Below are 13,424 nucleotides of genomic sequence, written 5' to 3'. Positions count from 1 at the left end.
TTTAAAATGAAAGATGGAGGAAATTTAATTTGAATTGGTATATCATCATGACATTTTCAAAGATAATTGTTTAATATTCCTCGTGATAATGTTCAGTTAAACATTTCGTAGGGAGATTGAACGACCCTTTACACGTCACACTGCAAATTGCTTTAATCTCATATATGAATTGATCAATAAAACCAATGCAAAATGAAATTGCTTTCATCTTCGGGGCAAGATAGAAGAGGTAAAAGAGGTACAGTACTCATCGTGGTCAAAGGAGGGCTTTCGCTTTTTCCTGCACGTCTTGAATGCAGCCACGTTTAACTCTGCAGCAACAATGGCAACTGGCTGGCGGTCATGGAGACCGGACCGAGGACGTTGGTTCAAAACCTACGGAACTGTTCTAGTTTTGTTCATGAACTTGATGTCACGGGCTGTTAATGGTACGTCTATCTGACCAGTTACACGATCACGCTAACATACACGCCTCTGGTATATGGTTAGCTTACATTTGAGCTATTTGTCGTCACCATCCCCCTGCTGTTGCTAGCCTTAAATGTTTGCTAGCGAAGCTGCTAATTTTCGATCGAAATTGAATAGACTGGTGTTTTGTTTTTGTTTGTTTTTTTTGGAAAATATTCATTATTTAACCTACTAATATAACAACAGTTTGCGAAACCTAATTTTCATTAAGTGTCACCTTTGAAGTTGAAGTAAACTTACTGGTAAACACCGGTCAGACGCTTCATTTTTACCTTAGTTTCTCTCCCGTACATGACGCCCTAGACAGATCCGTCCCGTCTGACTGCAGTGGTCGTCACTGAACACAATCAGAACCCATTGGTTCCATTCTCGAAAAATCAGATTGAATTGGAATCTAGTCATACATCATCTTCACCCACTGTTTCTGTGTTAGGATACATGAGCTCCCCTCATGTAGACCAGGAGCCCCCTTACCCCAGAGATGCCCAGCAAGGACCTGTCATCACCAGCCCGGTCGTCCCTGCTGCGGCGTCAGGTAAAAACACCACTGAATACACGACTTGTACAAAGTGACTGAACGCTCCCCTTTTTTAGATCCATGTGTTGTAAACAGCCAGTCACATGGCAGCACCTGAAAGCTTTCAAAATGGATGAATATGACATTGATGATCATTGATTTCTGTTTGGTATAATTGGTCAATTTTAAATCTTCCAATGATTCTATAAAAATGGCTGAATTTGATCAAGTAGTATTCTGTACATAGAATTGACGCTGTTCTGGAGGTAAAGGGTGGGCACACCAAGTATTGATTTGATTAGGAATTTCTACTGTTGTCTAGACTTTGCATTTTATCAATTGCTAAATACAAACTTACATTTTTTTGTGATGAAAGCATTCTTGAACAGCTTTTTTCACACCTTCCAATGATAGGAACAGCACTGTATAACCTGAGTTTATAAGTTGAGATACACCTATCCATTCTAGCTCTTGTTCATCATCTTTCATTCATTCATTGTCAAATACCCATTACATCCGCTGTCGTGTGTCGCTGGAGCCTATCCCAGCTGACTGGAGGCGTGAGGCAGGGTACACTCCGGATGTGATGCCAGTGCACCATGGAGCCACACGTAAACAGACACACACGTACGGGCAATTTTGGCATCATCAGTTCACCTAAGCCGCATGTTTTTGGAGGTGGGAGGAAGCCGGAGAACCCGGAGGGAACCCACGCAGACACGGGGAGAACATGCAAACTCCACACGGAGCAGCAGGCAAACCCAGAACCGCCTTGCTGTGCGGTGATAGCGCTCCCCACTGCGCCACCGTAATGACCACATCGATTTTTATTTGTTTTAGTTTTTTAGTTTTCACGTTATAAATTTCACATTATAACAGTGGCTTGATGTAGCATGTTATGTTTTATATTTTAGGTTTTCTATATATTTTTTTAATATTCTGTTGTTGAATCAAAAAAAACCCAAAACTTTGTGTTGACTTGGTTTTGTGATCGTAACAACTCTCTAGCAGAGGCAACTACACATTTTCTGGCCAGCAGGCAGCCTTGATAGAGCAATCATGAGTGAATTGCCATGCTTAAGAGCTCCTCAATTACCCTTTTGTTGGTGCAGTCATTTACCTCTGACAGACTTGTTTTCTCAATCTGACAAGCTTTGACAAGGGTCACGAGCCCATTGCTAAACACATTGATTATGGAAGACATAAAGACACCGGTGACCTGTGACACCGGATGAAGCGGTATAGAAGATGAATGGATGAGTAAAGACCTACATTTAGGTTGCACTAAAGCTTTATTGCATCATACTGATTATTTTAATGGAAGTTACAACTGTTAACTTGATGTTTGCTGTTTTGCAGTGTCTCCTGCTGATGAAGAGAGTTACACTTCAAAGTGTCCTAGTGGGGGGCTGTGTAATCGTTTGCCAGCTGATTGCATTCACTGCAATTATCAGCACAACTGCACCTACAAGAAGTCAGCTTCTTTCACATGTAAACCCAAGAAAGGGGTTCACTGCATAGTAAGTAGGAGCTCATAATTACATATTTATAACACTACGTAAAGTAACACTAAAGTTGGTACTTCAAACTTCTAAACATGAAAAAACTGGGAGTGAATAAACACTTGACAAAAGCTGACACAAGTAGTTGTGTGGTGATTTTAACTTGAGATTTTAACCTTCTCTCTTTTTTGGCAATTGTAGGGGGATTCAGGACAGCAGCAAACCAGCTTTTCACTCTCCATCATCTGTCAGTTCTGCTGGCAGCTCGACCCATCACTTTACCGCTGCTCAAACTCTACCAACTGTATGACAGTGTCCTGCCCACGCAAGCGCTACAATGCCACTTGTGACGTCTTAGACCATGTACATTGTTTAGGTACGGCAATGGCTCCACTGCAAAGCCTGCTTTGTTTCTTGATATGCAACAGGGTGACCATACCTCTTTGAAGCATTACAGTGATAGTTGTATTGGAAAGATAGTTTTGTGGGGTTTTTTCTCATTCAATTTACCTTTAAAACTTTTTGTCTAGGTTTATGCTGGTTGTAGGATGGTAATCAATTTGACAATGAATAGTAAATGCACCAAAGTTATGGACAAAAGTACCAATGAAAAGCTGTTATTCTGTGTTGAAACATATTTGAATACATATATACTGAACTATATACTATAACGAAAAGCCTCAAAAAGAAATTCGGTAGGTAGGTTTAAAGAAATGTTTTTATGCCCAAATGTTCTGTGAAGTGTAGCCCTGTGAACTCATGAGTACATAATTACACACTTGTGGAGACAAAATGAAAGTAAAAAACACAATGTATCACAAACATGATGTCAAATGATTTTTAATATTTATTACATTCAGAATATTAATGCTCATTTGTTTTCCAGAAATGTTTCTGTGGTTTTGGTTTTGTGTATGATGAAATGTTGTAAACATCAGACCTTTTTTCCCCCCACTACAGGTAAAAGAAGATTTCAGAAACGCTTATTCTGTAATTGGACTGGTGGATATAAATGGTCAACAGCATTAGCGCTCAGGTAAACCTGCTGCCACTGTAGCATCCACATTGCTGACCATCATCAGTGCTTTAAAACAGAATCTACATCAATTTTTGTGTGTGTTTGCACACGCTCTAACCCCTTTTTGATTTTTGTTTTCTCTTGTGTTCTCCCTCATGCTTCTCTGTAGCATTACGCTTGGTGGTTTTGGTGCAGACCGGTTTTATTTGGGCCAGTGGAGAGAAGGTCTGGGCAAACTGTTCAGCTTTGGAGGACTTGGTATTTGGACTTTAATCGATGTTCTTCTGATCGGGGTTGGTTACGTGGGACCTGCTGACGGTTCGCTCTACATCTGAAGCGAAGCTCTGGAGACATAGCTGGGAGGGTTTCTACCCTCTTCTGCTTCACACTGCTTCAGTCTGCATTTAACTTCTGAGATGCTATGTTCTTAGCACGTCTGCCTGCACAAGCTCGCTACGCAACACGTCTTCGCCCCATCTGCTGAGGCAGGAAGTGTTTTTCCTCATTACACGAGTGATGACTCTACCCACACAGCCATCAGATCAATCCCAATCATTCTGTGTCCATCTCCTGTGAGATTCTGCAGATGGAGTTGTGCAGGAGGATGAGGAGCCAGTAATTTTGTCTACTTATTTGGTTGACTTAACTGGTGATTAGACTTTGTCATACTGATCTATAGATTGGTTTCCTGTGGAGCATTGCTTGCACAGACATCCTGTAAATGGTAGAGCCATGTATAGCTTCCTTCTTATTGCAAACTAAATGTGTCAATGAGAATGAAATAATTGTAATTGCTACAGAGATATTTATGAAAAAAAAATTCAAAGGAATATTTATATCTGACATGCTGCAAATAGTTATATGTTTTTGATGTTAATGACAAATCGATGTTCTGGATGAAGCAGTTTTAAATTTAATTTTCACTGAGTTGGCAGTGCAGACAACAACTGTAAGCACATGTCTGTAGGGTTAGATTAATTACACTGTTGCAGTTAAAAAGATAAAATGTGACCTGATAAGGTTCATTGTCCAAGTAGATTCAAGAGTAATTTTATGTTTCAATGGCAACTGGAACTAGTAGAGTTGCATAAAGCAGTGGAGGGATAAGAGCTACATTTTGTGTTGGCACTAGCTGTAATATGTACCTAGATTTTTGGGAAATTTCCTGATACCTGTTCTCATTTTAAAGACTGTTCCACTAGAAAACTGCAGTTGTGGTTTCATGTCTGAGATATGGAAGATATGACATGTATTCAACTGGTACTTTTCCTCAAACTCTTCCTTCTCACACTGTAAAAAGTCTCTTTGTGCTAAAACTTTGAAATAATTGTTGAGACTGTGTTGTACAGTTACACCCACCTGTCACTTCATGTAAGTACGTTACCAGTGTTAACATATTGTAAATGGCATTTGTAAGTTTCTGTAAATAAATTGTTGTTATATCCATTGTCCTCATTGTCCATGGCTATACAGTGATATGGGACCATTTCCATCCGTTCTATCAAACCATTATTAATTTGATCTGGATTTGCAGGGGGGGGAAATGATAAAAAATAAATAATGGATTATGATGGCAAGAGAAAACATGAATATCCAAAACCACATACTGTGAGCTGAAATATTTTAATGCTAATATTCAGATCTGGGCAAATGACACTAATATGACCTTTCTTGTGTTTATTTGAAGGGGGAAGGGAAACTGATTCTTGATCTCAGTCATCATTAAAACGAGATCAGTATCTCCAGCAGAGGCATGTGACGACAGCTTTATTTCAGGCATTCTGTTTCTTTGTTCCCCTTAAACCCTTCAATAGGAATTGAGAGTAGTATTATTGGCTTAGTTGTTTTCGTCAAATGTCCATGGTTTTTTTCTAATGTGAGGACCTAGTGTATTTGAGAAGCATTCTCACTTTTTAAGAGTTTTCAAACAAAACATTTAAATAGTAGCAAAGATGATTAAAAACCAGTTAGTTTTTCACAGCAGTAGTATTAAAAATAAAAAAAAAAATCATATAAATTTAACCGTACTGTTGTTACAAAATGTGGGTGTTCACAAGGGGGAAAATTACATTTCCCTTCTAGTAACTTCACATTTGTGTCAGTTTTTCCAATTGGCTCCCTTGTAGTGACTTTCAATTTTACTCCACCCTAATACAAGTTCCTCAAATCTGAGACCGCCTCTTCAGCCACTACAGCTCCTGCCCACAGACTGATGCAAGCATGTGTCACGTATTCTGAGTAGAAGACACAGAATGTCTCTCTAATTCGTCCAAGAAGAAATTTGATTTTTCTTCCACATTCTACTAATCTGTAACTTAAATGTTGACAGAGGAATTCTGAATCCATCTACAAAATACTATTTGTGTTACTGTCTCAGTAGGACCTGTTTGTCTGATACACTCACATTTTTTGACAGAATAATAGGCTAACAAAAAGTTGAATTTGTTGTACTTCTGTTCTTTAACATGTAATAATATCACTTTACATATCCACACTTACCTAATTAGTTATTATTCACACATCTCTGCTACGGAGGTGATCAGTTCAGTTTATTCACAAATGGGAGATGAGTCAACATAATACCCATTGAAGACAGACTATCACGACTTCCTGATTTTCGATGCTTATCATCAAAGAGGAGAAAAAAATGTTTATTCATCCCTTGCTTGTGCAATCCCTTTTAGTCCCATTGTGGTGTTGCATTTCAGAGTATCCACTCTGACCCTCTTTATCTAACATTGCCTGACAGATTGAGTCCTCCTATTACACTCACTCCTACAGGAGATATGTCTGACAACAAGAAGAAAACAGAATGCCATAACAACAAAAATTCATAAGTAAAACTATAAGCAACCAACTGTACGCTCCCTCGTCTAACGTGTGCATATTTTGCTAGAGACCAATTAAAACCACATAGCAGAAAGTCAATGGATTTCAATTTATTTTGTAAATCACAATATGGTTATTTAGTGGGCTCTAATTGGCAGATTGTTTCAGGAGTTTTGTTTCATGACATGAAACAAAACTCCCAATACTCAATTACAGCTAAATGAAAAATACAAAAGATTAGTTTGCATTAAACAAAAGACGAAATCAGCCCCAGTGACTCAAATTATATTGGTAAAAGCATATATTTCAAACTGAGTTGATGTCCCCAGAGTGCAATTACAGGCAATTTTATAACAAAGCTGTTGAACTGAAAATATCTGGAGCAGGACACAAAACTAACTGGATGCCTGTGTGAAAACAGCATTGATGAGCAGCCACTAGGAGATCTATGGGAAGTACAGTAGCCACAATTTGATGCAAGATCAAATGAACAATCGCTGCACTCTACAAGAAACATGGTTCAGATGATTTATTTTTCAGCAAGACAACAACCCCATACAGCAAGCAAAGGACGGACGGGAACATGGTGTATTCAAAACAAATGATCCAATTCAGAACCTCAACGTTCAATACAAACATAAAATAGCTCAAATGGATCGTGACTGTCCACTCGTAGCTCATGGGGGAATGTTAAGATGTGAAATCCTGATAGTTTTTGCACTACATTAAAAACATAACTAAAACATGAAAACTCAACAGGTGGCAAATACCAATTTCATGCCAGTGTACATACCAAGATACAGGAAATCTGAATAAATTAATGATGTAACTGGTCTACAATGTGTAATTTTTAATCCATCAGCTCCCCCATCATCCTCCCATCTGTGCTAGTCATTTAAAAAAAAACACAAGCGTGCCAATTCTGCTTTGCAATGGGGGAACCTTCTACAGTCTTGGCACAGGAGTCATCTTCCTCTCGTGTGCAGTTGGATTATGGCCGTTTCAGGCCATCGAGGTTGCTTCGTATCTGATACAACAGAGAAAATCAAGCCAATTGCAATTTAAGTGATTTATTTGTACAATAGGAATTGCACAGTACAAACACCCCAGCTCTGTTTAAGGAGCCTTTATTCTGCCGGACTGAATCCCTCAAACCTCACTGTGAGTTTAGACAAAAGGAAACAGATGCCAAGAGGAAAAATTAAAACAATGCTAAAAAAAAAAAAAAAATCAAGCAGCTACTTGCTGAACAAATGAACGTTTACAGGGCTATAAGAGGGGGTCTCTCCAAACTAAGTGCCAACATGTACTGAAAATATAAAATTGAAAAAGGCAAAGACTAAAAAAAAAAAATCTTGTCCTAATTTACTGTCCAACCTTTATGGCAGTGGAGTGATTATGGCCTCTGTTTAACATGTAAAAACAAACACAGAAAAGGCTTATGGTGAAGTCGATCAAGTCCATTTGCCTATGCCACTTAAACATTTATATATCATCCACAGACAATGTGAGCTTTTAGACATGAAACAGAGGACACTTTATTAAAACAAAATTACAATCCCTTTTCTAAATGTGCCCCGGTAGATTAGACAGCAATGGAGATGACACGGATAATTTCAAAGCAATATCAATTTACATCACTTAATTTTTTCCATTAGTAAATCACTAATGTTAACATGGTAACTCAAAACATTGTATAAAAATATAAAGGACTGAAAACTGATACACTAAACATATTCATATATACAATCTCAAATGTGAAGTAAGGGCTAAGCTACACGGCCAAGAACAGCTCATGTTTTAATGCATCATTTCATCTCTGGGGGATATGGAATGCAAAAAGGATGCTGGACATATCAAGTCTGAGTGGCAGCGGTCTTTCCCCTCTCACCGACAGTGACACAGTGAAATCCTCGGGTTCCATCAGGACCCCGAGGCAGCCTCATTACGCCGGGCGGCAGGCCGTCTGCGTTCTGAATCTTTCTACCCAGCATAGGGCTACCGACTGGACTGCTCTCCTGAGAGGCCACTTGCTTGCGCCGCTGAACCCAAGGGCTCCCTGACGGGGTGAGGCTACTGTCTGAAGAGTAGTCTGCCCAGCGACGCCCAGGTTCGGGGCTTAGTCTGCCCTCGCTGAGTAAGGGAGACCTTTGGGAATGAGGCGATTTACGCTGAGGACATGGGCTCGCACGAGGACTTGACCAGGGACTGTTACGTGGGGATATTGCAGGACTCAGATGATTGTTTTGGAAAGTGATACCTGCAGTGGTGGGGCTGAGCTTATTGCACGACTGGGACTTTCTGGCTAGCCTTGGCGATGTTGGGGTGCTCTCAGTGTCTGAAGAGCTGCAGGCAGAGTCTTCCCCATGATACTGAAGCTCTCGGACTCTGCTGTTGAGCGAACGACTTTTGCGCATCCCTCCCTCCTCACGCGGTTGTTCTTTGAGTATCTTCTTCTTGGGCGGCTTGGTGCCAATCAGGACTAGTTTCAACCCAAGCATACTGGTCCTTCCATCTTCAGTCCCCACAGCTTCATTAGCTTTAACAGCAGCTTCCACCTCCTCAAACTCCACAATAGCACATTCCTCAGTGCCTAGCTGAGTGTAGCGACCACTCAGCCTCTTCAGGTCAGCCGGCAGGTCCTTCCCGGGCTTCAGGACTCTTACAGAAGCGATGGCGCCGTAGGTTCCGAAAGCTTTAAGCAACAGCTTCATAAGCTGCTCCTGTTGAGTGGGTCCCCCTTCATTCCCACCATTATCCCTCGTGAGAGCAGCCAATTCTGGCCACCTCTGCAGCTCACTTAACAGCAGCATGCGACTAGGCAAAGACTCACTAGCAAAGACCGGCACCGTGGATTTACGCCGCACCTTCCGTCCTTCATCGTTCAGCTCAAGTATCTTCGAGTGTCTCAGAGCATAAGCAGTTGTTCTCCAGTCACGAGTTAAATGTTTCACCTGCAAACAGACAAAGCTTGTGTCACACCGAGTGTTTGCAGAGTACCGTCGCGTAGCCCTTTGGTCAAAGTTTCAGTCTTTGCAACAGCTTCTTTATAAGTTATGGAGCTTTGGTCACAAATACGATTAACTCATACTTCCTGAATTATTACTTACACTAATGGCATTATACTCAGATAAATACACCCAAACACGACGTAGCTGAGTTAATCAGTCCATCACTATTCAATGTTGCCTCATGTTTGAATTTCACCATGCAAGCCGTATCAAACTTTAATTAGATGCTTAGTTATATGCAAAGTATGTGTGTGTATGTATGTGGGCTGCATGTATGAACAGTAAATAGTACCAGCTTTGAATAAGTACTAGTCTATTATTGTATCTGTAACAGTTATGCTGACACTACAAACAGCTAGTCGTTGTCATTCAGTCCTCATTTTCTCATCCAGTTGCTTTGCAGAAATAATTACCTTTTTGAATGATGTGAGCAACTTCACACTAACAAACCCAAGTTTGTTGCGTCTGACGTGTTTGAGCAGGAAGGCATCATGCTCCAGGTTTTCATCTGACAGGTAGTATTCAATCTGAGTGACCAACTTGTGGATGAGCTCTGGATCCGGGGGCTTCCAGCTCTCTTCCTCCAACTCCCCTCCACTGGTCCCAGCGCCACTGTGTGTGGGGACACAACATGAATCATGGTCAGCAGAGCCTCTTCTCTTGAACATTGCTGAAACAGCAGTTATATTTAAAATTACAACCACTACACATTTTACATTCATTAATACAATAAGCCAGAGGCTTTACCAATTGTTACCCTGTCATTCTGCACAACAATTTTAACTGAAGATTATGACAAGCTGTGTTTCCAGCCAAAGTCAACGTGCATCAGTGCCAGACCATGACACCAGTGTCCCACCAATCCTGAAACTGCCAAGACCTCGCCATCTGAAGGTCTTGGAGTCACAGACTCTCCCTCCCACGCAGAATATGGTCACTCACCAGATCAATAAAAAAACAAAAACCTAACAAACTGAACCAAGACTGCAGAGCAGAGGCTTTTAAAGGTGCCATTTGTTCTCAGCCAGACACCTAACTGGGACTACAGGGCGGTACAGTCAGGTAGTCTTGCAGGTTGGAGTGAGGGTCTGAATTTCATTTTGTGGATGACTCATCACCTCCTCCTCCTCCTTCTTCTCCCTCAATCACCAGCTTTCCAGTCTGCTGACCTAACAGCTGGCAAGAGCCCACATATTTCCCAGGACCTCGGATAAAGATAAACTAAACCTTTAAAAAGAAATACTGGCACTGTCAGCACATACCAAAAAAAAAACCAAACGAGTTATTGGGGATACTGGAAAACAGATTTTTTAAAAATTGGATGCGAAGTAAAGCCCAGTAAGTCTGTAAAGGAATTTAAAGAACATTCTCATGGAGCTGACTTGCTCCATCTGCTCCAAGCACGCTACCAATCACGTGTAGAGATCTGACAACACGTCATGTTTGACAACGTGTTACAACTCTGACTAGACGCTCTTTTTTTTTTTTTTCCCCCCTCCTATCAAAAACACCTGGCATTTCACCTTTTGCCATTCAGTAACTGACTCATTGTGCGCGCACGTCAAAGTAAAGATCTTAGAGGCCAGAGGATAAAAATAGCAGGCCATGACGCAGGGGAATTAGATTTAAAGTGAAGGTGCCATCCGCTATCTTCCTCTCGCTCTCTCAGGTGTAAGGTTATTGAGAAATACTGCTACCCACAGGTGGTTAAAAATACCCCCAACAGCCCGCAGGCGATGCCAATATAATCTGAGGACTTCACACTCCCAATTGTCTTTCCACACAAATTACGCACACCTGACGGGACTAGGAGATTTATTTGTACAGTACCTTTCAACAGTGAAATCATTCAGGACTGTTCATGTGCTGCCAATACTAGTTTGAAGCTCAGAGCCAATACCGTGGGCAGTGAAAGCCCAGGCAGAAATAGACTTGCGGGGTTTCAGTAACCTTGACACCCGAAGGAAAAGGTTTCCTTCACCCGTAAATCTCAATCGAGCAGAGTGCCCATGATGTCACCGAGCAGATGCTCTTTAATTACACCCTCTTGGGGTTGGTAGTATAAATGTATGCTTGAGGTACAATTGTAGTGACAATAGTCATCGCTTCTTAAAACAAAGTCAATAAAACGGTTCAAACCTCGACTTGTCGTGTCTTCCTAGTTCGTCCTCACTACAGCTGCCCCCAAGAAAGTCAATATTATTGGATGACACTTCCTCGGGCTCCTCGTCCTCCGCCGCTTGGATGGCCACCGTTATGGTCACCGTGCCCATCTCCTGCGTGTGCTGATCTACGGTGATTATCTCATCGATGCCCCGCTCCGCTGACGCATCTGAGGCGCACTCCACCGGGTTCGAACTGGGGATTACCACGGACCCACTCATGTTCCTCGTGTCAGTCGAGGTGCGTCCACCCACTCCCTTCCCCGTTTCGGCTGTAGCAGCAGCAGCAGCAGCAGCAGCAGCGCCTCCCTGGAAGCTTCTAATCTCGCTCGACTCGGAGGCGCAGACAGGGTATTGGGTGCGTAAAGCTGCTTTCTTCGGGCACCAGCGATAACGGAGATGGACCCAAGGGGCTCCGAAGGCGCGTTCCACGGCTCGCCAGAGACCCCCGATCCAGATCCGACCCGATTGAGGGCCCTGAAGAGCAACGGGGTTAGAAGCAGCGAGCGAGACGCAGCTTGGACCTGGCGAGACCGACGGACTGGAACCTCCTTGGGCTTGTGCTGCTCCTACTGCTGCTACTTCCTCATATGTAAGAGGCTTTCTGCTTCTGAAACGAGCTCTGGGATTGGGCCGCGGCAGCGTCTCCTCGCATTCACTCCCAACCCACACGCAAAAGCTGACACAAAGCCAAGAGGGAGGCAAGAGGAAGGAGAGGCAGCGCATGAAGGCGTTCACCAACGCGTACATGTTTCCCCTTGTTTCTTCCTTCACTTATTCCTTTTTTTTTTTTAAAAACACAGGGAGTATGTCATCTTTTTTTTCTTCTTCTTCTTCTAAAAGCACGAATGTCCAGTTAACATGGCTCTAAGTAGGGGAGCCAATTCACGTGGTTGACTCTAATTGGAAAATTGCCGTGCCAAGGACGACCCCGTCTGTAATGTCTCTAATTGGATAACATGATTTGAGCGGCTGTTGGTACGCGCGGCGTGGGGCTGCGTGTTCCCGCGTCTCAACAGGATATCAAGTGATATTCGTGGAAGTCAAACCTCAAATCCAAAGAATTGCGTGATCAAAATTCGAGATTATTAAGAAATTATAATTATTATAATATAGAAATGATTTGTCTCATTCATTGTCTCAGTCGGTGCTGGTGTTCATTTTAAAAGTTGATTTATAATACAAATTTAGGCAGAGTTATAAATAATAATAAAAAATGCCGAGGTGACAAATTCAACCAATGGACACCAACCCGGTCAAAACTTTAAAAAAATCAGTAAAATATTATTCAAAATCGTGTTTATTTGAAATTTAAAAAAAAAACGCTCACAGGTCATCTGTACCAACATACGGTCTTTTGTTTCGAACCCTCTAAAAATGCCACTGCCCTAAAATTCCAATAAACAATAATAGCCTCTCTTGAATATAAACAACATTTCTATATTATTAGCTGTTTGTTCAAGTTCAAGAGTATCTGCAAAATTATGTATCAGCTCTAGAAAAGCCAGGTTCATTAATATTAGTATGATTTTTATGGCATGATAGACCATGTTCTACTACAGAGTATTTTTCACAGCAACGTGAACATTTCTCTCTTGGCTGTAGCCCGTGTCTTTATAATAGTTTCTTGGCTTTCATCATAATTGTCTTGCATATCATCCACTGTAATTTTAGTGGCTGCTGCATGTTCAGCATGAAATATTTTTATTCTTTCACACTGACGAGCCATGCTCACAGCAGGCAGGCAGCCTGACTCTTTCTCTGTACCTCATGCCGTACAGTGTTCCAGTTTGTGTACAATGGGCCATGTGGGAAGAGAAAAGGTTTGAGTGAGTGAAACCAAAAACTGATAACTTACAAAGCTACTAGTATTTGCATAGCTGCAGCAAATGGTGTGAGCAGAGGGTGCATTAAGAA

At 41.6% G+C, this 13,424-nt stretch overlaps 2 protein-coding genes across 2 annotated transcripts; one reads left to right on the top strand and one right to left on the bottom strand.

The window, feature by feature from the left end:
- Positions 1-298: 298 nt before the first annotated feature.
- tm2d3 (TM2 domain containing 3) lies at positions 299-4,951 on the top strand. Its single transcript, XM_068316799.1, has 6 exons — positions 299-428; positions 902-1,003; positions 2,345-2,505; positions 2,689-2,863; positions 3,448-3,523; positions 3,675-4,951. The coding sequence occupies exons 1-6, from the start codon at positions 323-325 to the stop codon at positions 3,838-3,840; spliced, it is 786 nt and encodes a 261-aa protein (XP_068172900.1). The 5' UTR covers positions 299-322; the 3' UTR covers positions 3,841-4,951.
- Positions 4,952-7,388: 2,437 nt separating this feature from the next.
- On the bottom strand, positions 7,389-12,257 carry larp6a (La ribonucleoprotein 6, translational regulator a). Its single transcript, XM_068321032.1, has 3 exons — positions 11,485-12,257; positions 9,759-9,957; positions 7,389-9,288 (listed from the first exon to the last, which is right to left on the bottom strand). The coding sequence occupies exons 1-3, from the start codon at positions 12,255-12,257 to the stop codon at positions 8,191-8,193; spliced, it is 2,070 nt and encodes a 689-aa protein (XP_068177133.1). The 3' UTR covers positions 7,389-8,190.
- Between the last annotated feature and the right edge of the window lie 1,167 nt (positions 12,258-13,424).

Source organism: Antennarius striatus, chromosome 1 (assembly GCF_040054535.1).
Source record: "Antennarius striatus isolate MH-2024 chromosome 1, ASM4005453v1, whole genome shotgun sequence".
NCBI classification, from domain to species: Eukaryota; Metazoa; Chordata; class Actinopteri; order Lophiiformes; family Antennariidae; genus Antennarius; species Antennarius striatus.
The sequence above is the reverse complement of the archived record's forward strand: the minus strand, read 5'-3'. Positions and strand labels throughout refer to the sequence as shown.